The 27442-nt window shown below is 34.7% G+C and overlaps 2 protein-coding genes across 3 annotated transcripts; both read right to left on the bottom strand.

Annotated features, from left to right (window-relative positions):
• Window positions 1–435: 435 nt before the first annotated feature.
• Window positions 436–4896, bottom strand: LOC136061411 (uncharacterized). 2 transcript variants are annotated; one of them, XR_010625760.1, is made up of 7 exons: window positions 4693–4896; window positions 3836–3975; window positions 2907–2999; window positions 2654–2798; window positions 1534–1626; window positions 1134–1195; window positions 436–571 (listed from the first exon to the last, which is right to left on the bottom strand). XR_010625760.1 is itself a non-coding variant. In XM_065765447.1 (5 exons), exons 1-5 carry the CDS (start codon window positions 3026–3028, stop codon window positions 523–525), a joined length of 471 nt encoding a protein of 156 aa, XP_065621519.1. In that variant the 5' UTR covers window positions 3029–3133; the 3' UTR covers window positions 436–522. The 2 variants fall into 2 exon arrangements, 1 of the variants encoding a protein (XP_065621519.1); XM_065765447.1 differs by lacking the exons at window positions 3836–3975; window positions 4693–4896 and having other exon boundaries at window positions 2907–3133.
• A 12492-nt stretch (window positions 4897–17388) lies between these two features.
• On the bottom strand, window positions 17389–19281 carry LOC112017744 (uncharacterized protein At5g48480). Its single transcript, XM_024050200.2, has 2 exons — window positions 18863–19281; window positions 17389–17913 (listed from the first exon to the last, which is right to left on the bottom strand). The coding sequence occupies exons 1-2, from the start codon at window positions 19159–19161 to the stop codon at window positions 17691–17693; spliced, it is 522 nt and encodes a 173-aa protein (XP_023905968.1). The 5' UTR covers window positions 19162–19281; the 3' UTR covers window positions 17389–17690.
• Window positions 19282–27442: the final 8161 nt, after the last annotated feature.

Below are 27442 nucleotides of genomic sequence, written 5' to 3'. Positions count from 1 at the left end.
AGCAGATATACATTATATACACATGAAAGAATTTATTCAAAAGAATTTAAAATTCAATGTGTTGCTACAAACATACTTTTTGTGTATACTTGCTTTCCTGTCCATCGCCAATACCTTCTTGAGAGGGCACCTACAAAGCTGAAGGTGAAAAAGATCAGAAATGTACACACAAGCGCACAAGAAGAAAAAGATGCTGCATATAGAAACTCTAAGAAGCTGCTTTTAAAAAAATTTAGAACTGCTGACTTTCCAAACTAGCAAAAGAAGGGTGGTGACACCGCTGCTGAAGATATTAGTCAGTCAGTCTCAAAAACACGTACCCTAATCTCCTAAGTATGCATTAAAATGCATTTTGTGCATTCATAGAATTTGGATTCGTATTTGAAACAAGTTTTGAAGATGAGTTCCATTTTCATTTCTGCCACNGAGGTTTATTAAACATATCAAGTTAAAAAAATACTAATTGGTGGGATCAAAACTATAATGGATAAAAGTAAACATTGACTTTAAGGTTGGGAGCACTTATCTTATGCATTCATCAGTTGCAAAAAGGGTTTTCACAAGATACCACCTGCAATATTGGAGAGGATATTAGTTCATTTCAACCTTACGGTTTGATGGTAGTTTAATACCAACTTTCATCCACATTTATTGATGGCATTCAGGATAAGCTGAGTTGCTGTAATTTTTCCTAAACGATATAAATTCTGCAACTTTATATGAATAGCATGAGAACTCACTTGAATGGAAACCTGATGTGCAGAATATTATTGCTCATTTAAAATACCTAGTGTGGCCATACCACAAAGACATCTTGGTGTATAATAATTGTTACCAGGAAGATTATGCTCTTGCTAATTAAAAACGAGAAAAAATAACTGAAGTGATTTGAGACTGTAAACTACAGAGTTGCTCATGGTATTAGAATAAGATAATTGATCACCTATTACCTATCAAAAAAACGATAATTAATCACCTATCCTCCCCAACCCCATCTAAAAAAGAAGAACGCAGGAAAAATATATATATATTGCAGAAAACAATGAGATATGAACTGAGCAGATATACATTATATACACATGAAAGAATTTATTCAAAAGAATTTAAAATTCAATGCGTTGCTACAAACATACTTTTTTTGTATACTTGCTTTCCTGTCCATTGCCAATACCTTCTTGAGAGGGCACCTACAAAGCTGAAGGTGAAAAAGATCAGAAATGTACACACAAGCGCACAAGAAGAAAAAGATGCTGCATATAGAAACTCTAAGAAGCTGCTTTTAAAAAAATTTAGAACTGCTGACTTTCCAAACTAGCAAAAGAAGGGTGATGACACCGCTGCTGAAGATATTAGTCAATCATTCTCAAAAACGCGTACCCTAATCTCCTAAGTATGCATTAAAAGCATTTAGAAGAAGAATGCTTTCAAATATATCATCATGATAAATTCCACAAAAAAAATTCAAAAAGAAACAATTATAGAGTGAAATTTCTAAAATTCATAGAGTAAATATAGGAAAACCAAATCACATACAGAAGACTCCTCGGGAGGAAATATCCACAGCATAAGGCATATCTTTGACAGTTCAAATTTTGCTTCAGCATGTTTACCTTGAATTTCCAAAGCCTGTGGTGAAATGGATATCATATAAAACATTAATTTAACTAAGTAATAAAAGGACTACAATTTTTTTTATTTGTTATTATTTATTATAATAAAGACAAAAGGAAAGCACATTACATAGGAACAGCACTAAAGGACAAGAATATTGAGGTTAAAAAATGTAGGAATTATAGTGAGGCTACCACAAATACCTTAAAATTGACAGGGAGTGTTGAAATTTACGTTTCCAATGAAAAATCGCTTCTTAAAAAAAATTCAAATAACAATAATTCATAAATGACGGGATATTAGTCACTGTGCTTCAGTCCCATAATTTTTAAAATCAGTCTTTTGTACCCCAAGCTTTTAGAAACAATATGATCACCATATGGAAGACTTTAATTAGCCACTGCAATCATATAGAAAAATTCAAATAAAATATACAGATTAACCACATGATTTGCCTTCTACCTCTTTTCACTCTGTTAACTTATATTAAATTACTCTTTCTCATATGCATTAATCAATCTCCCCGCACATGAACAAACCATCAAAATGATATCTGTTCCTTTGTCCATATGACTGAATTCATTATCATATTTTTCCTATTATTCTTAAACAACCATGTCAACATTCATCCCAGCTTAGTTCAAGTGAATGTAACTTTTTAAGAAAGAGTGAATTAATTCAAGGAAAAAAGGTAAAGGAAGACCCCATATAATAATAGTAATAAAAAAAAAACATGTCAATTAAAGAAGTAACAAAGAGTATAACTTAAAATAAAATAGAACGGAGAAAAAGAATACACGTGGCCGACAATAACTAATCTAGTGAGGATCCACAGCCAACCCAAAAAAATTTGGGACTAAGGTATTGTTGTTATTGTACCAGAGATCATAACAGGCCATGAAATGATCTTATAGACATTTCACTAAAACTTTATAGATATGCTAGTTACATAATACCTTCAATACATTTCTCCACTTCCCCACCAGCTTTTATTATATGACCATATATAAAGCTGAATCATAAAAATGAGCTGAAAAATTACCCACGCCTGTAAAAACCGTGAACGAGTTCTTGCAGCAACAGCTGCTGACACAATTATTGCAGCACAAATGTTTTCAGCAAGCCCAGCAACAAATTTCCAAGCATCTTCACCATCAATCTGAACAGAAGTACAATGAGTCGGGGCCCTGCAATATTCCTGAACAAGTTACAACACCAGGAGAAAACATGTGCAAATAAATACTGGAAGTAGCATATATTTAAATTGTTTTATTTATGCAAGTGTAAAAACACACCTCCTGCAAACATTTAAAACAAAGTCAACAGAAGCACGATAGAAGGAATCACGTGTATTTGTTGAGTCAAAGGAGACCCGTACTCCAGATGTCCTGCATATTTGACATAACTGCTCACCCATACAGGGAAAGAAGAGTCCAATGCATTATGGAAATATCAGTTACTAAAAACAAAAAATTTTAATTACATGTTACAATAGTAGCAAAAAGGTTACCCCATTAATGAAGTGAATTTTCTTATGTAGTGATTCATCTAGTACACTTCCTGTGTACCTGATGTTTCCAATTCAAATAACTTATTGCTTTTTTCTTTTTCTTTTTTTGGATAGTTCAATAGTTGGGAATGAGGGGACTAGAACCCTTCAATAAAACTTATTACTTATATAAAAATAATTTAAAAATCATGAACTTAGATAATATATATAAAGGTTGAATCAGAGATATAAAATGCATCCAATATATTCATTAATTATCTTGTATATGCACATTAGTTTTATTAAGAATAACTAATATTCACAAAGAAAATATGCATTCTACCACATCACTAAATTCGTCAAAAATTATGAAATCAACATGCAGCATCAGCTTTGCAAATGATACAACCTTTTCTTGATCCTCATAAAGCACCATGGTATCCAATTATTTCCACTTCATCAATACTCAACATTGTAATTGCATTTATTTATTTAGGTATTCACTGTCCATACATCTTTATCTCACATGTGTGTGTCTTGCACTTGTATGAGGACAAACCAACCAGATTATCTCCATTAAAAAAAAAAAATTGAACTTTATAAACTCGAAACAAATTCACCTGTAAAAATGGAAAAATTGTATGCCTTTAAAAGAATTTTTCAATGAAAAAACTGAGTGAAATTATATATGCATATTTTTGACAATCAAAGATATCACATAAAAGAAGTACTGACTTGAATCATGTCACCCTCCATTATGTCCCTCCTGTTGATTCTATTGTCCGTCATCATTGGAAATCAAATGGATGAGTTGCAACTTGAAGAAGTATAGAATGACCATAACAACATGAAAACTTGAGAAATGCATTTTTGACCTACAACAAAGGCAAAAGTCCAGCACTAAGACCAAGCTTGTGAAAACATTTATATACTGATAGACATAAAACCACAAGAGTTATATCAAATAACAATCAGAAGGACAGAACACATTGGCAAGTTAGGAAAAGAAATTAGCATTTGTTTGAGGACTTAGTTTGGCCTCACTCATTTAGGGCTTGCCCTATTGTTGTAAGGTCTTTGAAGGCAAAAATGTAAACCAAGTTCATTCTTCAACCGAAGAAAGGAAAGTGAAAAGCTGATCATGGCCCCTTCTTAACACCAACTGAACTACCTCTTTCCCTTCCCAACCTAGTCAAATAAGAATCACTTTGCAAGCAACGGGTGCTAAGCCCTCAACAAAGCAGGAAGGCCACATTCAAACTTCGTCAAGAAACGGTCACAATCACAATGGTGGCTATAACCCAATACTTGTCATGAAGAGAAAAAATAAATAAACAGTGCCATGGTCCTTGTTTAAAAAATCCCAATGGATTGAGTTCAACAAGGTGCAATCTTCACTCTAATATGAGTACTTAGTTGTTTCTTAGAGATCAAATGGTAGTCAAAATTCATGTTGATTTTTTTTTTCTTTTTTGATAGCAGCACATTACTGGGCAAAACTCATGTTTGTAGCACAACATTACTCAGCACAAACAAATAAGCAGTTTAAACAATTCTAAAAATGCATGCCAATCATAGCACTAAGCACTGACCTTGAATCAACCAGATGGCACAGAAACCGGCCACCATTTCGGCAACTTCTTCTCCCGGCGCCGAACCCGAGTCCCTAAAACCCTCTCCGGCACTCCCACATTTGGTTACCGAAGCTGCCACAGCCGGTGACAATCCCTCTCCAAACTCTCACAAAAATCTTCTCCCTTTTCCCTCTAACCAAAATCCCTCATAACAACATATTTTTCCCTCTAACCGAACGCTACATAAGTTGTTTCATAGGCAGTAAAATAGTTTAGTCATTAGCTAGGGATATCACTTTCTTACTGTAAAAAAAAAAAAAAATTACTACTGTCACATTATTTAATTTTTTTTTTTTTTTTAAGAAGAATTTATTTAAAATTTTAAATGGATAGTATTAGATATAATTTATATTTACAAGATCTAATCAAAATAATGAAACAATTTTAAATGAAATTTCAAGCAATAACCTAGTAGTAATAACATCATTTACGAGGCACTATGCTTATTGTTAGAACCTTACCTACCATTCACTAATATTTATCTATTTGAAAAATAGTTCAAATAAGAATGATCCTTTTACATACATGGAGGCTCATTTCATTCAAAACATCTTTAAATTTACAATATTTAATTGAATCAAAATCGTCAATTTTAAATAAAGAGAATCATTTTCATGGTATAAAAAAATCTATTGGATCGAAGTAGTATCCGAATTATCAAGATTTTTCAAATTCTTAAGTAGACGCATAATTCTCATTTTGAGGGTTTGGTTCTCGTTTCAAGGGGATGGATTCCCCTTAAACGTGGGTATGTGCATTCTAAGATTTTGAAAAATATATATATATATATATATATTTTTTTTTTTTTTACGATAAGTTTAGGAATACACTAATGTCCACATTTAACCAAAGGATTTAGTTTACAACTTACGTTAAACAGTATTTAGTAGACATGTATTGCTTCAAAATTCAAATTTTACTAAACGTCCAAAAACCAATTCTATCTCTGTTGCATTAATATTGCAGAATCTTATAAAACCAAAAGGAAATAGTTTACATTAAACAGTATTTTGGCCAATTTGCTATTCCTTTTCCTCAGCTAACATGATTATATATTTCCCTTTAAGAAACAAGAACCTATATATTTGTCACAGAATATGCATTACCCAAAGAAAGAAAGAAAGAAAAATCATCCGAAAGTATACACATGGAGAACGTTAGGTTTCCATGGCATATCTTAGTAATAGTAAGTCCCAATGGTTTGTATTTCAACATGGGAAAAAGCAGTAGTACCCAGAGCATCCTCCACCATATTATGCATGCTAATGTACCACACATTTCTTGTAACAATTAGTATCAAAATTTCTGCAAGCGCCATGCCATGTTTTGCTTGGCACTGGACAAACTTTTTCATCATGTCCAAAAACCAATGCTATCATTGTATGTTACAGACTCTCATAAAACAAAAGGGATATTAGTTTGCATTAAACAGTAAGTATAAAACTCTACTCATAAACGTTTTAAAGCGTAAAATTGCTTGACAAGAATATATATCTTCACATTCAAAATGGATGGATTTAAAACCATACAATACAATAAGCTAATTTTGAGAACACCACAAATGTGTAAATCAACGTATTGCCTTTATATTATAATTTTTTTATAATTAAAAAAGAAAAAGTGGCATTTATGATTAAGAAACAGTCAAGTGAACTAACCTTCTAGTGAATAGACATTAGGAATAACCCTAGGAGCTAGGACCCTCTTTTTTTTTTTGGGTGAAAAAGAGCCATATCTTTCATGTAAAACATGAAGATGCATGGACTAAGAGTAAGATATTCAAATCGTGCTGGTATGACAAGAGACTCTTATACAGTAATTTTTTGAGCCTCTTTAACGATCACATAATATGTTCAACGGTTGACCAAAAAAAAAAAAAAAAAACCAGTTTGGTAACAATATTGACAATAACATGCTTATATAGTTTCCTTGAAAAAATGAGACCCTTTGTTGAAGGCCAAAATTTCACAGGAAAGCTTGTTCTATGAAAAGAAAGACCATGGGCTTTGACAAAAGAAGGCCCAATTCATGCAGCAAGGAGAATCGACATTAAGGCCCTATGCATGTTCAGATTTCCAGCAAAAAAGACCATTAAAAATCCAGCAAAATCCAGTGAAAGAACTGGGCCGGGATCCCCAGAGGCTTGGGATCCTCGGGACGTGCGCAGTTAAAGTGGGATTGAGACAGCTCAGAATGAGTACCACGAAATACAAGAAATGAAGAACAGATATGTCCCTCTCAAGCACCCAGTGGTACAGCAAAGAATCAGAAAGCTTGGAGAGTAACAATTCATGAACAAAAGGCTGGTACCCCGGGGAACCCAGAATGAAGAACTATAAAGGGAAGTGGCTGGGAAAACCTTTAACCCAGCAGGAATTGATTCTGCTCACTTGGAAAAATTGACAGCATAAAACATGGAAAAAGACCATATAGTTCAGAAAACCAGAGCTTCTGGGTTATTACAGGCCTAGTACGGCCCGGGATCCCACGACAGTATGCCCAGGATCCCACGACAGTACGCCCCAGGGTACTAAGAGAAATTGCATTTTTCATCTTGAGGAGCTTTATATGACTTGCGCACAACTTGGTTCGTAATCAACCCCATTTAGCTGCAGTGAATCAAGCCCAGTCTACCAAAACAACAAGTATTTGGGCCCGAGATCCTTGTCTCTACTTGGGCCTGTGTGCTAAGAAAAAAAGCACTCTCATACCCTTCAAATTTATCAATCATTTGTGGATGAAATTCTAATTAATGTACCTTGCAAACATGTTTATTTATCTATAGAACATGTATGTATTACAAAGAAAAAACAGAATTAGGTTCACATGACACATTTTTGCTAGAAGTCCAAATGGTTTGTGTTTGTTGAGGCTCATTTTTTTATGAAGCCCAGCAAGCCCAAGGCCCAGAGTTGCGGACAAACTGAAAGAAAAAGCAAAAAGAAAAAAAAAAAGAAGGCATATGAATGGTTTAAGGGTCCATGAGATGGGTTCAGAATAAGCAAATGGGCTTGAATAGGCCCGGAAAGAGAAAAGAAACAAATTCGTGAAAAAGATAAGGGAAAAGGAAGAATGGGCCACAGCAGGCCCACTGTAATAAGAAAAAAAAAGAGTAACAGGCAAATGGGGAACCCATAAGCGCAAAGGAATAAAGTTTATAGAGAAAATTGGGCCAAGAAAGCCCGAAGTGAGTTAGCAAAAATCCATGTGTGAAACAAAATCAACGGGCCAGGGAAGCCCATAAGAAAAAAAAGGGACATTGGAGCCCACAAGAAATGAAAAAGAAGCCCAGCAAGCATACTGGGCTACTGAGAAGGAAAATACATGGCAGGTTTGAAAGGGCCCAGCGGGATTAAGTTGAGCAGCAGGAATAGCAAACCTGGCACAGCAGAAGGTGCAAAGTCACAAAGCAAAATGCCCAAACTAAAGGGAAGCCCACTACAAAGCTCAACCCTCCAAAGAAAGAGACAACACATGGGCGTTGTCCTACCGGGAAAACAATTCACATCAGAAAATGCCAAAAAGCGCACGGCAGGATATGCGCACCCATTTTCAGACCTCGGCAAATGAATGAAACACCAATAAGGTAATGCATGCGAACGACCCAGGCATCATCAGCCTATACCCAGCCACTATGGGAAAGGGTGACGTCATGGGTGAGGGCATGGTCTGGCGGTGGGGAGAGGAGCAGGGACCCATTTTGCGTTTCTTGCCCAGACTCTTTCGGTGGGCACAGTCCTGCTGGGATGACATGCCACCCAAAAAAGGCAAGGGTGGGTAAGGACCGCTGGGTGCATGCCATGAGAGACTGAGAGAGAGAGGACACACGAACGAAGTAGAAAAGGAAGCTTCGTTGTCTGAAAGCCACGGGTCAACGGTGGATCAGAACCATTTGACTCGGTAAGTGGATGGCAAAAGGCTACGATAGCAGAATAGGGCCATAGAAAGGCTAGAACAATAAAATCGGCCACGACAGGCCCTATATAAGGGACCCGTGGCTGTGTGCAAAAGGGGCAACGAGGGGGGATCAAAGAAACAGGGTGAAAAGAATTGAAAGAGAGAAAACAGAGAGAAAAAGAATCGGAAGAAAGAAAACAGAGAGAAGGGAATTCTAAGAAAGAAAAAACAGAGCGCTTATGGCAGGTATGCACCTAAATGGATTAACCCCCCCCTCTCTCCCTCAATAGCCTTGTCCTCAAAAGGCAATACAAAATCTATACTTGGGCATATACCATTTGGGGCTGTTCTCTCAAAGCAATTAATTTCACCAAGTGAAATTACTTGCGTTGAGGGAGTAGTTTTCCCTTTCGTGGTTGGAATCCTGCGGCAATACTAAATATGGCAAACTCGTTATTTTACTCCACTAATTTTACTCTAATATTTTGTTTAAGAATTTTTATTTAAAAGCAAGGCCTCTAAATCATTTATCTTGTTCGTTGCGGAAGAAACAGTGAATGCATTTTTCTTTACGTTTTTTATTTTATGTCTGCCTGCCATAACTTGTCAACAATAACTATGTCTGCTGTGAGCTATTAAATAGACTTTGGCAGACGTGGCAAAGATTGTGCATAAGACGGGCCAAGGTGTGCTCCAATTGGGCCAGTCCCAACTCCTCACCCAAAAACTACCCAAGCCTAGTGCGGCAGGAGCTTGCCTAATACCCCAAGTCAGGCCCACCCCCTTACAGTGTTCAACATTTGAAAAGGCAGAAGCATTTCTGATGAATGAGCCCCCAACATCCTTCAGCTTCTGCATGCTCACGATGAACACATGCGATGAAACAATTTGCAGTGCTCCTACAAGCGCCATGCCATGTTCTGCTTTGCTTTGTACAAACTTTTTTATCAAGTCCAATCGCCAATGCTACCTCTGTATGTTGCAAAATCACATAAAATGAAAGGGATATTCGTATACATTGAACAGTAACTATAATATAGATTAGTTACAAAATATAAATTAGCAAACGCCTTAAAGTGTAAAATTGATTGACAACAATTAATATATCTTCACATTAACAAAGGATGGATTAAAAATCATACAATACAATAAGCTAATTGTGAGAACATCACGAATGTGTAAATCAACTCACTCATGTTTATAAGAAGAACTAAGAGAATGAAGACCAAAAAGAGATGAACAATTCTAGCCATTTTTTTTTTCACTAATGCCAACAAAAGACTGTTAATGATATTTATCGCATAAATTAGTCCACAATATTTTCACAACAAATTCTATATAGTAAGTTATTGGTTCTAATATGAGACCATTATTGACAACACATTTTTATCCACTAATAACAATTTGACACTTATGATTTGTTGTGAAAATAATTTGGAAGTAGTATTACTCTTGTTCGCTACTTTTGTTTTTAAATTTCCCTATTAAAAAAAAAAATACTCCTATTCTTAAATCATTATAGTGGTAAAAAACATACTCCCTCCGTCCTAGTTTGTTTGTCCCCTATTCCATTTTGGAATGTCCCAAAATATTGTCCTATTTTTAAAAATAAAAATCATTAATTCACTAATATTCCTATTATACCCTTACTTTATTTTCAAAACTATTTGAAAAGAAAACTAACAAATATTTAAAAAATCAATCTAATTGGGACACCTTTTTAGTTGCTTCATTAAGAAAAACTTTTAAAAAAAGAAACTTATAAATTTTTTATTTTTTATTTTTTTGCTGAATAACTGATAAATTTATTTAAGGGTAGTTTTGTAAACTTATGCATTTTTATAAGGTAGACAAGATAATAAATAATATTCCCTTAAAAAATTTGACTTTTCAAATAAAACAAACAAATTAGGACGGATGGAGTACGACATTAAAGTAAGCTATTAAAGTGGGCTTTATGATTTTTCTCAACAAAAAAATAAAGTGGCCTTTATGATTATAAAAATTGGTCAACTCTATCTTTAGAATGTAATGAAAAGGCCAAAGACTATTAATTATATTTATAGCATAAATTGTTGTGCATATTCTTAAATCTTTCTAGCAGTAGAAAGAACTACAATTAACATTAAAGTCAACTATTCAAGTGACCTTTATAATTTATTTATTTTTTAAAAATGACAAAGTTTAGCTACAAAATTGATTATAGCCTTAGACTGCAACTTTACTCAATAAAAATAAATATTACTACATATTTTGAAAATCTAACCATTGAATTGCACATTCTTCACACTCTTAATACACATGTCAAATTTTGTGTTAATTAGATATTATATACTATATGATCTATAAGCTTATATTTTATACATAATTTTAAACTACAAAAACTAGCAATTTAAACAATTTATTGATGACATAGTTATTGGTCTTTAATTTTCTAGAAATTTTGCAAGTATCGAGGATATAAGAAGAAGATGTAATCCAATGGTGAAATTCTTAAAATTCAACTCCAATAAAAAGATATTGAGTAAGATTGTAACCTTAGGCTACAACCAATTTTGTAACTAAAATTTGTTATTTAAAAATAGCCTTATGATTATAAGAAAACGGTAAAGTTGGTTAAACTTGTGTATTTTTAAGGTATAACATATCTATATCACTATTACTAGAGTAGCCCTCTTTCTAAGAATAAGATACTAAAATCTTGCTAATATGACAAGGGACTTTTATACAGTGATTTGTTAAACATTTGAAGTGGACAAAAAAGCACTAATCTTATTGAGAATGGATTTCTTGACTTTTCTTTAAATTGTAACGAAAGAGGCTAAAGAGAAATTGAATGTTCAAATAGCGTTGAAAACACTATGAACGTTTAAACTCCCAATTACAAATTACCAATTCAAGCTTATTATCAAATAATAAATGTGCGAAACACGAACATAAGCTAATAACAGAATTGATAAACAATCTAAACCAATTAAAAACACATCCACAGCAAAAATTAAAAGGCAAAAATGAAGGAAAAAGAGATGCAAATACAAGGACAACACAACAATGTGTTATTGAAGTGGAAACCGAAGCTCTCGACGTAAAACCTCTCTACCGCCCTCCAAGCGGTAAATAATCTATTAAGAATGTAGTTGGGATACATGAACAGCAGAAGACCCTCCAAACCTAATCTACCCAATGTATCTAAGCCCTCCAAGCTTCTTGCTCCAACGAAGTTACGCTGAACTTATTTCTTCTTTAGCTTACCGGATTCCGCTGTAGACCATAACATCAATCATTAGTCATTGGTCCCTTCTTAACTGCTTCCCAAAGCACCAAATAGCCTTCTCACAGATATGGGTATATGGTGAGAAAAGGATTTGGATAAGAACCTCTCAAGGATGTAACAATGGAGAGGGTGAGAGTAGAGGAATTTGAAGAGTCTCTATGTAAAGATTGTGGATGAATCAATCTTGTTTTTCTTTAGGGTTTCTCTCTCAAAATTTTGTCTGGAAGCTCTCTACATTTTGTGGGTATAAAGGGCATTTATACTTGGGTGAGAAAGGAACACGAAGAGTCAATTTTTCCCAAACAAGGTGGTCTGACTATTGGGCCTCGCGACTTGACTGAGTCACGAGTTCAAGCCGCGAGATAACAGAATGGCCAGGTTGGACTTTTTGTCCTATAGTGCTCCAGCTGGCGCGACTATTCATCTTCTCACACGCTTCACTCATGTGTTGCAGTTGGCAGTTTGCCAATCCCAAGTCACCCGCAAGTCTCAGTCGCAAATCTCTGCATCCTTGCACAATTTTGAACATTTCTTCACACTCTCTCACTCACTACCCTTACATGATTCCCACCTAAATACGGGGTTACTAATTGCTAAAATACAAGCAAATTTGGCATGGAATAAAGCCAACAAGATGGTTGATTAAATTCAACCTTACAAAAATAATTTTAACATCGTGGTATGCATCAATGAAACTAGAATTTTAAGAGGGAGGAGGTTAAAGTAATGATAAACATAAAATTGGGGGCATCCATATATTTTTGAAAATATTAACTAAATTGAAGGGTAATTTTTAAATTATTGAAAATTTTGGGGACATAATTTGATTTTTAATATGTGTGTGTAACAACTAATCCTAGAGTAGTCCCTTTGCTATCGTTTTTTAATGTCTAAATTGCTCTCATTTTATATGGTTATAACAAAATTAAAACAAAATGTAACTTTTATAAGCTTAAATTAGCAAAAAGACGTGAGCAACTTTAGTCATGTTATTTTCACTAATGCCAAATATTACTAATTATATTCATAGCATAAATTCCTAGGTTTTATTCTTAAATGATACTAGTGGCAGAAATACGAGTAACAACAAAGTTAGCAATTTCCGGTGCCTTAATGTTCTAAATTTTTATGTTAAAAAAAAAAAAAAAAAAGGTGGACTTTATGATTAAGAAACAATCAAGTCACTAACCATCTAGTAAAGTGACATGAAGTTTTACCCTAGGACCATATCTTTAACTAGGGTTGTCTAAGGGTCTGTTTGGATATAGTTGAAAATTGAAAACTGAAAAACACTGGAGCTAAATAATTTTTAAATGTATGAATAGTATCATGAAATCCATTTTTAATGAAAAAGTTGTTAAAAAGTGAAATTTGTGGGTCCGTGAACAGTACACACGGTGCACTGTTCACGGGAAAAGTCAAACATTTCGTCTGGGAACACTGAAAGGTAATAAATAAATAAATAAATAAACTGGAGAAATGCAAAACGTGCATCTCAAACACACACTAAGCAACCCGACCACCTAACCCAACCGACCAAATCAATCGAAACCAACACATCACCGCTTCATCTAACACCTTTGGTGGTCAATGCCAAGTCTCACCCCTCATAAATTAACTCTTGTAGGTCATATTAGGTAAGATGGCCAAAACCACTATTACAACAATATTTACCTTTAAAGAAAAAGAAAATGGAAAATACAACTAAATTACCATTACAAATATGATGCCTTAAATTGATTAAGTGTGTGTTGTGTGGGTGTATTTGAATTTTGAAGTCTCACATCAAGCATACACTTGGTTGATGTAAGCTTTATAAACAACTATAAGAAATTTCAATTGTGACTAGACATGCTAATGTCTTTTTTTAGGTTGTTATGAGGACACCAAAAATTTTGTTTGGGGGTGGGGGGGGGGAGGAGGGGCCATCCGAAAATTTTTAAAACCTCTATAATAGTAGGTAGAAATAGGTTTCACACCTTCTCACTTAAGAGCTAGCCTCTTAGTTATAAAAAAAGAGCTAGCCTCCCTATGATAAAAGCTTGGCCCCTCCTCTAATACGTAAGCCATAGAAATTCCCCACCCCAAATCCCTACTTTTCATCTTTTGACTTTTCCTTCCCTCCTCTAAAACATGTCAGCCATATCCTACATTTTTTTTTTCTTGAGTGAGACCATATCCCATTGCTATTCAAGGACCTATGTTGTACTAGTGTGGGAATTATTATTAGAGAGTAGAGAGACTGAGGGTACAGTATTAGACTATTAGTAGAAATGAAATTGATTTTGAATTTATTTTTTACCATAGTAGTCTAATTTGGCTGAATTTAAATGCTATTTATTTTATGGTTGTTTATAGTAACTTTGTTATATTTAATTTTTATGAACATTATTTATTGTAAATGTAATCTAATTTTGGTTAGATTTAATGTTTTTTTCTAAAACTAATGCAAGAAGACATGTATGTATGTATATATGTCATACTTTGTATTTTTCTTGAATTGCAAATCAATATGATAATATTACCACGGTCCTCCAACCAAATTTTTTTTACTATGCCTCTAACACCAAGAATCATAAAGCTACCTTAGCTACGTATGAACGAGTATTTTTAGTGACAAGCTCACTTCTCATTAATCAAGAGAAAAATTCCTTGCACATAATTAATTTAGGGAGCCATTGAAACAGTTTAAAATTGGTAGTAGTGACTTCACTTGATGATGGATGGAGACTTGGAATTGTTGAGCATTACTAACAAGCCTTGATGTGTGCAAGCTTGAGTTTTACCACTTGACCTTCAAGTTTTCCTTCAAAATTCATTTTAAAAAATCACAAGAGCCAATGTCTTTTTAAATTTTGAATTTTGAATTTTTATTTTTACAAGAGAACGAAAATGGTGGGGTGGGGAGGGGGGTTGTGCTAAGTTCTGATTAGTGAACCATAATGTGAAACATTCAGAATAGGAAATAAGATTTTTATTGAGAGGATTTTCATGACAAGAGATTAGCAAACCACAAGTTTTTTTTTTTTTTTTTTCAACCCAAATTTCGTGTACACTCTTAAGGAGTTTTTCCACACAACTGAAAAGAACTCAGCCAAATATTCTACTTTTCTCTTTTGTGTGAGAGTGTGTGCCTGAATAATGTTTTTTTTTTCCGTGTTTCGTTTGCTCAATTTTTATTTCAGCGCAATTGAAGGAATGCCCTAAATATTATTCTTCTCGACCGGTGAAAGTTTAGAACCAAGAAATCCAATTTTTTAAGACCACAATTTTTCTTTGACACATGCTTCAATCTTATCCAAACATAAAGATAGTTCATATGGGTGAAGTAGTTAAGGACTTAGGTCAGATTCTTTACCATTTTAAAAATAAAAACAAAATGTCAACTTGTTAATCTTCTGCTACGTGCTACAGTGCTTAGCTCCCTCAAAGAAAGCACTATTATTATATATAATTTTCACACCAATAATATATGCTTGGGACTCCAACCAGAAGATTAATGAAGAACGAATATATAGATATATGTAGAGAGCTTGTTATCGCCGGGGTGGACTTATTATAGAACATAATTCTATTCTATGGACCACTTCTTCCATCCTTTTCTTCTGAAATTATACCAAACAAGAGACAATATATTGGAACAAAATGATATTTGAAAACACTAGCAGTCACTCAAATGTCAGTTGACAAAAACATAAATGCAGTTGGATTTTAAAACACAAGCAGTGTCTATCCAGAAAAAAGTTTGAAACAACTTAACTTGACATGCACATGCACCTTTTTTTTTTTTCTTTTTTCGAGTAAATAGTAATATTTATCAAAATAAACACAAAAATAATAATATTTAGTGTTTTAAACCGAATTTATAATACATTATTTAACCAGAATACAACTATAAAAGAGAATCAAATTTAGTAAACAAATTTAGGAAGCACAATATTTTTTATTAAATCAGAAAGAGAATCAAAGAAGAGAATAAAACACCAGAAACTATATACTTAGTAATGAATTGGAGCTAAACTTTTTCTTTGACACAAAAGTTTAATTCCAAGAAGTTGCAACTTGACGTACAATATGGAGAAGCAAGAGAAGCTTCATAAGCCTGCAAACTGACACAATTGCACCACTCCCCGCTATTGATAATAATAATAATAATAATAATAATAATATGTGGGAAAAAGACAACTCCACTGGCATTATTAGTAGAAGACCAAAGAGGTCACACCAAATAAAACAACCCATTGATAAAAAGACACCTCGAATATTCAAAAGATAAATCTCATTGCTAAATTTTGTGCAAAGCTTAGACCAACTTGTCTTCACAATCCTACTTTTGAGGTATTTGCTGATTGAATTAACATTACTTCTGCTACCACTTCTCAAAGCCACTAGCTCTTATGAAAATAATATTTTTTTGGTCTCGAACAGTTATTGTAAAACTTAATAATAAAGACACCAACAACAACCAACTGACTCAATTCTTGTATCTGTATCACTCTTACTCACACGAGCGACGATTCACGAGATTCCCATCTCCCCAAAACCCTCTTCCACAATTGGGACCACACTTAAAAAGCGACCTCTGCCCCAACTACGACGCCCATACATACAGATTTTTCGTATCCTCAAAAGACACTTAACTTGAAACCGATTCGTGCCTGTATCCCCACGCGTGTCCACCCCTTATTGGCTGCCGTACCTAGAGCGTCGAAGTCAAGTCTCCCCCCCTTACTGCATCTTTCTCGTTTCTCCCTACCTTTACCCCTACTCGTATTTTATGAATATCCCCCCACAAACGGTCCCACTACCCAAAATGTCCCATTCATTATTCAATAATGTACTATTAAGTATTTGCCGGGTATTAACTAAAGAAATTAGCCTATAACAAGGTTACAGACAGACAACATCCATATCATATATCCATTATCCACGATGAACAAAAAGTCACGATTACCCTTCACTTTTATCAGGCTGTTCCCAACCAAACAAAGGGCAACCTAGACGTTTTGACTTACCAAATTCCAATTCTTTTTTTTTTTTTTTTTTTTTTTTTGAGAAGAAATCCCCCCCCCCCCCCCCCCTTCCTGCATCTTTCTCGTTTCTCCTACCTCTACCCCTACTCGTATTTTATGAATATCCCCCCACAAACGGTCCCACTACCCAAAATCAACCCCCCATTCATTATTCAATAATGTACTATTAAATATTTTCCGTGTATTAACTAAAGAAATTAGCCTATAACAAGGTTACAGACAGACAACATCCATATCATATATCCATTATCCACGATGAACAAAAAGTCACGATTACCCTTCACTTTTATCAGGCTGTTCCCAACCAAACAAAGGGCAACCTAGACGTTTTGACTTACCAAATTCCAATTCTTTTTTTTTTTTTTTTTTGGAGAAGAAACCAAATTCCAATTCAAAGACACAGAATATAAACAATAATTAAATAGAGAGGAGAGATATTGGGCAGAGAGGTATTTAAAAAGACATAAAAATGCCGTTAATGTGAACCAGAAAAAGTAAATAGAGCCTCATAGCCATAGTACTAGTAGCATTTAAAAGTCAAGGAACTGCCAGCTGTCCATTAAACATCCTATTCCAAAAGAGTTTTCTTTTTTTCCTTTTTTTTTTTTTTTTCAAAATGACAGAATTATCAAATTCTAGGCCTAAAACCTATCACCACCTAAATCCTAACCGCTAGAGACTTTTTTTTGATGCGCGGGTCCCACAAAAGATGAACAGTTGCTTGACAGAGAAATGATAAGATCCAAGGGTCATCAAGCTTCCACGACAGCAGCCTTCGCGGCGGGAGAGCCGATAGCCCAAACGACGCCGTAAGGGTCCTTCACCTTGCCAACGCGCGATAGTCCACAGCCCGCGCCCTCACCCTCGGCGATCTCGCTCACAACAACAGCTCCAGCGCCCACCGCCTTGTTGATAGCACTCGCCACGTCATCAGTCTCCAAGTAGAAAACGAGTCCGGTTCCCTCAGTCTTGGCCCTGGTCAAACACGTTCAAACTCATTCATACAAATATCTAAAATCTTAAATAATAATAAAAGATTTTAATAATCTTTGCTGATAAACAAAGCTTCAATACGTCCAAAACCAGAAGCAAACAGAAGCAGATATAACAAATTTGGAAAAAGAAAAAGCATACCGTACAAATAGAAATATGTACGAGCAGATATTTAGAGATAATAATATAATGACGAAAAAAAACCACGTCTAAAAATTAAACTAAAATAAGAAGATAATTGAATTATCTTTGTTAATATATAAGGCTACAATAAGTCCAAATAAACAACCAAACAGAGCCTGAAATAACAGATTTCGAAACAGGCAAGGCATAGCTAGCGAACAAAAAGAAATGTGTACGGCCAGAGACTTGGAAATTATAAATTAATAATTGAAGACTGAACGAAAGATAAGGGGGAAAAAACCTAAAGCAGGTACGGTCAGATATTTAGAAATAATAAATTATTTAATAATAGAAGCCTGAACTACAAAGGAAAAAACAAAAGCATCAGTAGATTACAGATTTGACTAAAGCAGCGAAATAAAAACAAGCATTTATGAAACAAAACCAGTGCTAAAGATGAAGATCTAAGAGTTCCTAAGCCTTACATAACACTGAAAATGAAAAGAAAAACAAGTAAAAATCAAAACCAGACGAAGTCAAGCAAAATCAGAAAGGAAAACTAGTATTTATGAAACAAACCAGTGTTCAAGAGGAAGATCTAACAGTTCCAAATCGTTGCTATGAAAAATACAAGTAAAACGAGTAAAATATCAAAACCAGACGAAACATGCAAAACCACTACAATAACAGCAGAAAACCTCTTCGAAACGCAAGAACAGCCAGTATCACAACTATCTCCTATAGATCTAAAAGAAAACCGAAAACAACACGTATAAACAAGTATTTACGGAGAGAGAGAAAGGCTTACGGAGTCTCAGAAGGATCAGCTAGGTCAGAGACGAGAATCGTAGAGCCAGCGAGGCTGAGCTGAGCAGAGAGAATGAGAGGGAGCTCTTGGTCAGCCTTACGCTTAGGGTGCAAGGTACGGCCAAGCTCTTCAGCGCCGAAAGCAGCCTTGTAGAACAGAATGGCTTCGTTTGCTTTCGGAGCCTCCACCACCAGCTGCGGCTTCAACGCCGTGAACTTCACCTCAATCACCTCCATGATGTCGTTTCCACCACCGGTCTTCTTCTCGGAACTTCCATTGGTGACTTCCTGTTGCGCCATTGAGTCTCGGAGAGTGAAAAGAGAGAGACTTTTAGAGAGAGAGAGAGAGAGACTGTGGAAACCCTAACCCTAGGACAGAGAAAAATGCAGAGCGAAATGAGAATGGCGTGGGATTAGGAAAGGGGGTGGGGTATGGTATTTATAGAAGCGGGGAAGCGGAACCGTCTACTCCTTTTGAGGACAAAACTGGTATTCAGATATTTTGGTGGAATTTTCCTTTAAATTTTGCCCTTCGGGTTTTATGAATTTACTTGTCATGACACTGGCTTTTAGTCTTCTCCTCTTTCTATTGAAAAAAGAAAGATAGCCACTGGGTTTTGGTGGAAATTACGTGCTAGTGCCCCTGGTTGTTTTTTTTTAGGCATTTTGTTTTGCTCAAGTGATTCACACTTTATCAAAGTTTTTTTTTTTTTTTTTTTTGGGTGTGTTAGCCTCTAAACACACACATTTTGCGTATATAGGAACTCTTCTATTTTTATTTTTGATAAAAGTTATTAATTTGTATAGTATCTATTATAATTTGGAAAAATATTTTTTATTTTTCAAATAAATAAAAATGATAAACTTTAAAGACAAGTAGTATTTTTTTTTTAGTGAACTTGAAGGGAAAAAAATTCTAAATTTTAGGAGTTCTCCTTTTGAATTTAAAATAAAATTTGTTATTTGACATTTATAATCGTATTTCTAAATGAGGTTACCCTTTATTAATGATGATATTTTTGAACTATATAAAAGTCCAATTAAAAAAGGAAAATCATCTTATATATATTGTAGATTAGCCAAAAAAGAGTGGAAAATAAAAAGAATATAATAAAATTAAAATTGACTATTCATCATAATGTGTGTGTTAAAATGTCATGTGTATATGTGTGTGTGTGTATATATATATGGTAATTTTAAAATTACAGTAGTATTACAAAACTACGGTAGCCCACAGTATTATACAAAACTACATTCCACAATATTATGGTGGCATCTGCTTACGTCCGATGCTTTTGTGAACTGGACATGACACATACATCATATGTGTCTTAGAATGATCACGTGTCAATCTTGCATTTTGTCCAACACAACAAAGTACTGGAGGAAATCCATAGTCACTTATGGTATTCTTATATTATTTTAACACCTCTACTTCTAAATTTGAACTTGCCAAAACTCAAATACAAATATTCCCAAATAAAAGAATATTGTTAGGAAAATACCTTTTTTTTTCTTTTGTAGGTGAAGGGACCAATTGGTAATGCAAGTATGAATATAGCAAAAGTGAATTTTGTAGTTAGAAATAGGGGTGTTCACAAAACCGCTCAAATTGCATGATTACACTTAAACCAACCAAAATCGCTCGCAAAATCAAGTAACCACACACACCACAAGTAGTGGTGAAAAAAAAAATTTGCACTCATTGTACGCGCGCGCACACACACACTAATAATACTATTATAAAAGATAAGTCATTTCACACCTAAAAACTTATTGGGCAAAAATAAAGAAAATTAGCACAACATTTTAAAATTTACCCAAAACAAAGGAAACCCTTGCTTGACTACACCAATCCAGTCCAAAATTTTGAAAAACATCCCAATCCAAAATTGACCAAACTGCACAGTGATACACTGCAATGAACTGCACCATACTACACATGTGACCGCACAATTGAGGTGCAATGCAATGATGATTTTGACGAAATTGCACTGTGCAGTATGATGATAAAAAAAAAATAAATAAAAAAAAAAAAAGGACCAAAATCGCACTAAACCACTTTGTGAACACCTCTACTTAGACACTAGTCAAGTTTTCGAAGAAAGCCATGCTTTTCATCAGCAAGAGTGCTAATCATTAATTTAGTAACAATGCCAAAATGAAATTTTAAAATCCTTGTAGACATATTCTTATTTTTGGGATGACAATCCCAAATTTGCTTCCACACTTTATCTTTAAACCTAAAAAATTTAGGACTTTGGTAATTAAAAATTACAAAGGTGCAGCAACATCCAAATTCAATGAAGGGTTCGCTACTTTCATTAAGTTTCAATTTGGTTTACTCAATTATTTGACCATATTCAAACACCATATCCAAATATTCAAATATGCATAAAATTTTTAATTTTTAATTTTTAATTTTTAATTTTATAGATAATTACAATATGCTGCTAACTTCGCAGCTTGAACATTTTCCCTCCTAAATCCCCAAGCACTTTATACATGGGGAGATGCCAATTCAATTACAAGACCTTTGGCAACATAAAATTTATAATTAAAATAGCTTGAATTTTTTTTTTTTTTTAATACAAGATAGAATTCTACTCTAACCTAATCTAAGTAAATATGTGTGTGAAGCTTTCTTTTGATGACTTGAACCATGACCCTTACCCCCCACACTCCATAAGTACTTATACTTTTTTTTTTGGATAATTACATATTACCCACCTTTGATTTGCCTTAAATTTAACTTACCCACTTGTGGTTTCATTTTTGACACTTTACCCACCCACGTTTCATTCCGTTGATACTCTGTAACCCACCTCTAATTTTTATGTTACTCTAACAAGTTTCATCAAAAAATCAAATAAGAAATCAGATAAAACACTCCTCTCCCACACACTCTCTCACACTTGCTCACCCACCTGAGATCATAGATGCTACAATGGCACCCACTTGATTTATTAATCCCAGAATCATCTAGGTTTTCATCGTGCAAGGAAACCATGGAAGAAGGAGACCTACAGATTTTGGGTTTTAAGTGTTACCAACTTGTTCATGTTTGGGAACACTTTCAGTCTTAATCAGTTTATGTTTCTCTTTATTGTGTGGGCTTCAGATCAGCATGGGGACATGGTGCTGTGGGTGGACCTAGGTTCGTGGGGCCGTGGGTAGTAGCTCGCCGTGGGTCATGGGATTGATGGATAGAAAAGCAGCGGAGATAGAAGCGTAGTGTTGGACAAAGACGAAGGCAAGATCGACTCCGACAAGCTCATCGATAAGTTTGGCCATCATTATTGATTATTCATTTTGAGGTGCTTTAATGCAATGGCTATTACCCAGTGTTTTAGCTTCTTGTTTCGTGGAGATATTGTTTTAAGATAATTTGTGCTCTTTTTTCTTGTGCTATAGTATTGGTAAAAGATAAATTTTTAGCATTGTTCTATTGAGAAAAAAGATAAAGTGACTTGAATAAATTAGCGATTTTGAATCTTGGGTAATATGTGTTTGGTAGGGCTGTCCACGGGTCGGTTTTTGACCCAGCCCGAACCCGACCCGCCGGCGTCGGGTGGAAGGCAAAGGGACCCGAATCCAACAGCCGGAGTCAATCAGTCGAGTCGGTTTCGGGTTCGGGTAGTGTTCGGTCGGTTCGGTCAGTTCGCCGGATTCTGCAAACGTCGTCGGAATCTTCAAAAGAGTCGCCGAAATTTTCAAAAACTCAGTACATTTGCTCCGAAAATCGCCGAAATAAGCTCGAATCTCGCCGGATCTCACCAAATATGGTCGAGATCTTGCCGAAATCAGCTTGGATCTCCTCGAATCTCGCCGGATTTCACCGAGTATGGTCCAGATCTCGCCGAAATCCACTTGGATCTCCTCGAATCTCACCAGATCTCACCAAATATGGTCGAGATCTCGCTGGATCTCCTCGAATCTGAGCTTGATCTTGCCGGAGTTCTTGGCTTTGTATATTACATCGGTCGGGTCGGGTGGCTCAGGTTTTGGAAAAGAAAACCCGCCACTCGACCCGCCAGTGTCTAGTCTTGGGCGTGAAAACCCGTCACCGACTGGCGTAAGGATCGATTCGGGCTGAAATCAGGTGAAAATCAGGCGGGTTCGTCAGGCCGGCAGGTCGGGGACGGGTCTGGACAGCCCTAGTGTTTGGGAACTTGAAGAAACTATTTACTCAGTTCTGGAACATGAGGCCAAGATGTTAAATATTGTAATGTAATAAGTTTGTTTGTAAATACTGCAATTAATATAATTCTGATATGTGTTTTCATTCTCATGGAATTGAATTACTTCATTTCTTTTTACTTAGTGGTAATACTGATGTTACAAACCCATATTCATGTGTGGAGGAAAACTGTGAGCTATTGCCATGGTAGTTTATAAATTTTACTTATCAAAAAAAAAAAAAATGTTTATAAATTTGGTTATATTCTGTTCTATTAAAGTTTATACTAGGATTAGTGATAGTAATTGCAATTTCGTGCAATGCTGGTGTTCAAATCAATATATTTGTACAAGAAAAATAAAAAGCTATGTGTAAAAAAACTAGTGAGGCAATACAGTTTATTATGGAGTTGCAGTAGTTCCATTTTTACTTTGATTGTATTGCTTGATTTGATTTGTATTAGTTTTCTAGGTGTATGTTCTTCGTTTTTGTAAATTGTGAGAAACCAATACCATATTTTATTCTTTTTTTTCTTTTATTTTTTTTTCTTGTTTTGGGAGGAGTGAGACATAAAATAGGTGCAAAAGACTTATTTACCCCTCTTTTTTAACAGAGGTGGGTAACAGAGACTAACAAAAGTAACCTTAAGTGGGTAAAGTGTAAAAAATAAAATCACGAGTGGGTAAGTTAAATTTGGGCTAAATTACAAATAAATAATCTATAATTATTTTTTTTTATAAGATACAAGTACTTATATTTGTGCTTTAAAAAAAAATACTTATATTTGTGTAGTAACTATCACTCCAAAAATACGCAATAGTTTTTTTTTTTTTTAAGAGGTAGCTTGTAATTGCATAAACATATATACCTAAATTTATTGAATCAAAAAAAAATATTAGTTATTAGAACACGTGCATAGAAAATGATGAAACACGAAATGATAATAAATAAATAAAATAAAAAATAAAATCAATCTTTTATTTATGAATTTACGAGTGCCAGTATCACTGGCTCTTTTCACTTTTTGCCGAAGGGTACCAGCTTTTATTAAGATAATAATTGTAGTGGTAAAATGATTGCCCCTGGGTTTCGGCGGAAATTACGTGCTAGTGCCCCCCCAATTCGAAATTATGTCATGTCTTGCTCGTTGTGCTTGCAAACTCCAAATGGTCAGTAATGGGGATACAGTAAAATGAAAAAGTACCGCTTGCTTTTTTTTTTTTTTAAAGATTATGCTCTCTATTGTTTACATTATATTTTAATTTAGCCCACAATCTTTCAATTGTGTCAATTTGATCTCTAACATTTTAATTCATTATCAATTTAGTCGTACAGACTTAGAGATGACAATTTTGCCTTGCCCCACTCAACCCGCCTCTCCTTATTTCACCCCGCGTGAGTTTTGCTCGCCCCACAAAGGTGATGAGGCGGAGATAGGGCAAGATTTTAACTCCGCACCACGGGGCGGGATGGGGATAGATTTAGACTTTTTAGACTCACCTCGCCTCGCCCCTTCCCATCCCCACCTCGTCCGCATTACTAAGGGTTATAATTGTAAATTTTTTATACCCTAAAATCTTACTATTTAAACAAACATATCAATATTAGTTTATTATAGTCTACCCAATGTGGTTCTTTACCTTTATTTTGTTATGTGTTATATTATAAGATTTTTTTTTTTTTTTTGTAATTATCTTGTTAAACGTTTGGATATATTATTCAATTTTTTCTAAAAATTGATTTAATTTGATGGGATAAATTTAGTTGTAATTTCAAGTATATTTTTATTAATGAAATATGCTTCATTAAAAAAAATTGTACTAATTTTAGGTCAAATTAACAAAAAGTAGAGTTTTACGGGGTGGGGCGGGGCTTCACGGGGCCCCAAGGGGCGGGGATGGGGTGAGAAGAATATTGTTAGGAAAATACCTTTTTTTTCTTTTGTAGGTGAAGGGACCAATTGGTAATGCAAGTATGAATATAGCAAAAGTGAATTTTGTAGTTAGAAATAGGGGTGTTCACAAAACCGCTCAAATTGCATGATTACACTTAAACCAACCAAAATCGCTCGCAAAATCAAGTAACCACACACACCACAAGTAGTGGTGAAAAAAAAAATTTGCACTCATTGTACGCGCGCGCACACACACACTAATAATACTATTATAAAAGATAAGTCATTTCACACCTAAAAACTTATTGGGCAAAAATAAAGAAAATTAGCACAACATTTTAAAATTTACCCAAAACAAAGGAAACCTTGCTTGACTACACCAATCCAGTCCAAAATTTTGAAAAACATCCCAATCCAAAATTGACCAAACTGCACAGTGATACACTGCAATGAACTGCACCATACTACACATGTGACCGCACAATTGAGGTGCAATGCAATGATGATTTTGACGAAATTGCACTGTGCAGTATGATGATAAAAAAAAAATAAATAAAAAAAAAAAAGGACCAAAATCGCACTAAACCACTTTGTGAACACCTCTACTTAGACACTAGTCAAGTTTTCGAAGAAAGCCATGCTTTTCATCAGCAAGAGTGCTAATCATTAATTTAGTAACAATGCCAAAATGAAATTTTAAAATCCTTGTAGACATATTCTTATTTTTGGGATGACAATCCCAAATTTGCTTCCACACTTTATCTTTAAACCTAAAAAATTTAGGACTTTGGTAATTAAAAATTACAAAGGTGCAGCAACATCCAAATTCAATGAAGGGTTCGCTACTTTCATTAAGTTTCAATTTGGTTTACTCAATTATTTGACCATATTCAAACACCATATCCAAATATTCAAATATGCATAAAATTTTTAATTTTTAATTTTTAATTTTTAATTTTATAGATAATTACAATATGCTGCTAACTTCGCAGCTTGAACATTTTCCCTCCTAAATCCCCAAGCACTTTATACATGGGGAGATGCCAATTCAATTACAAGACCTTTGGCAACATAAAATTTATAATTAAAATAGCTTGAATTTTTTTTTTTTTTAATACAAGATAGAATTCTACTCTAACCTAATCTAAGTAAATATGTGTGTGAAGCTTTCTTTTGATGACTTGAACCATGACCCTTACCCCCCACACTCCATAAGTACTTATACTTTTTTTTTTGGATAATTACATATTACCCACCTTTGATTTGCCTTAAATTTAACTTACCCACTTGTGGTTTCATTTTTGACACTTTACCCACCCACGTTTCATTCCGTTGATACTCTGTAACCCACCTCTAATTTTTATGTTACTCTAACAAGTTTCATCAAAAAATCAAATAAGAAATCAGATAAAACACTCCTCTCCCACACACTCTCTCACACTTGCTCACCCACCTGAGATCATAGATGCTACAATGGCACCCACTTGATTTATTAATCCCAGAATCATCTAGGTTTTCATCGTGCAAGGAAACCATGGAAGAAGGAGACCTACAGATTTTGGGTTTTAAGTGTTACCAACTTGTTCATGTTTGGGAACACTTTCAGTCTTAATCAGTTTATGTTTCTCTTTATTGTGTGGGCTTCAGATCAGCATGGGGACATGGTGCTGTGGGTGGACCTAGGTTCGTGGGCCGTGGGTAGTAGCTCGCCGTGGGTCATGGGATTGATGGATAGAAAAGCAGCGGAGATAGAAGCGTAGTGTTGGACAAAGACGAAGGCAAGATCGACTCCGACAAGCTCATCGATAAGTTTGGCCATCATTATTGATTATTCATTTTGAGGTGCTTTAATGCAATGGCTATTACCCAGTGTTTTAGCTTCTTGTTTCGTGGAGATATTGTTTTAAGATAATTTGTGCTCTTTTTTCTTGTGCTATAGTATTGGTAAAAGATAAATTTTAGCATTGTTCTATTGAGAAAAAAGATAAAGTGACTTGAATAAATTAGCGATTTTGAATCTTGGGTAATATGTGTTTGGTAGGGCTGTCCACGGGTCGGTTTTTGACCCAGCCCGAACCCGACCCGCCGGCGTCGGGTGGAAGGCAAAGGGACCACAAAACTACAGTATCCCAATGTATTTTACAAAATCATAGTCCACTATATTATGCTAGGTTTTACTTGTATCCAATTCTTTTGTGCACTAGACATTACATAGACACAACACATGTCTTAAAATGATCATGTGTCAATTTCGTATCTTGTTCAATATAAAGGAGTATCGAAGGAAATCCATTATCATTTATGGTATTCTTATATTATTTTAAGACATTAATTTATAAATTTGAACTTGCCAAAACTCAAATATAAATATTCTCAAATAAAAAAAAAAAAAGACATGAAAAATGCTCTTATTCTTTTTCCTTTTATTATTTGGTTGGTTTAGGTAAAGGTAATGGTTTAGCTAGGAATTTTGGCTTGAGAGGTCCTAACTGTGTTATTCATAAATC

This window comes from Quercus suber, unplaced genomic scaffold, assembly GCF_002906115.3.
Source record: "Quercus suber isolate HL8 unplaced genomic scaffold, Cork oak 2.0 scaffold_628, whole genome shotgun sequence".
In the NCBI taxonomy this organism is placed as follows: Eukaryota; Viridiplantae; Streptophyta; class Magnoliopsida; order Fagales; family Fagaceae; genus Quercus; species Quercus suber.
The sequence above is the reverse complement of the archived record's forward strand: the minus strand, read 5'-3'. Positions and strand labels throughout refer to the sequence as shown.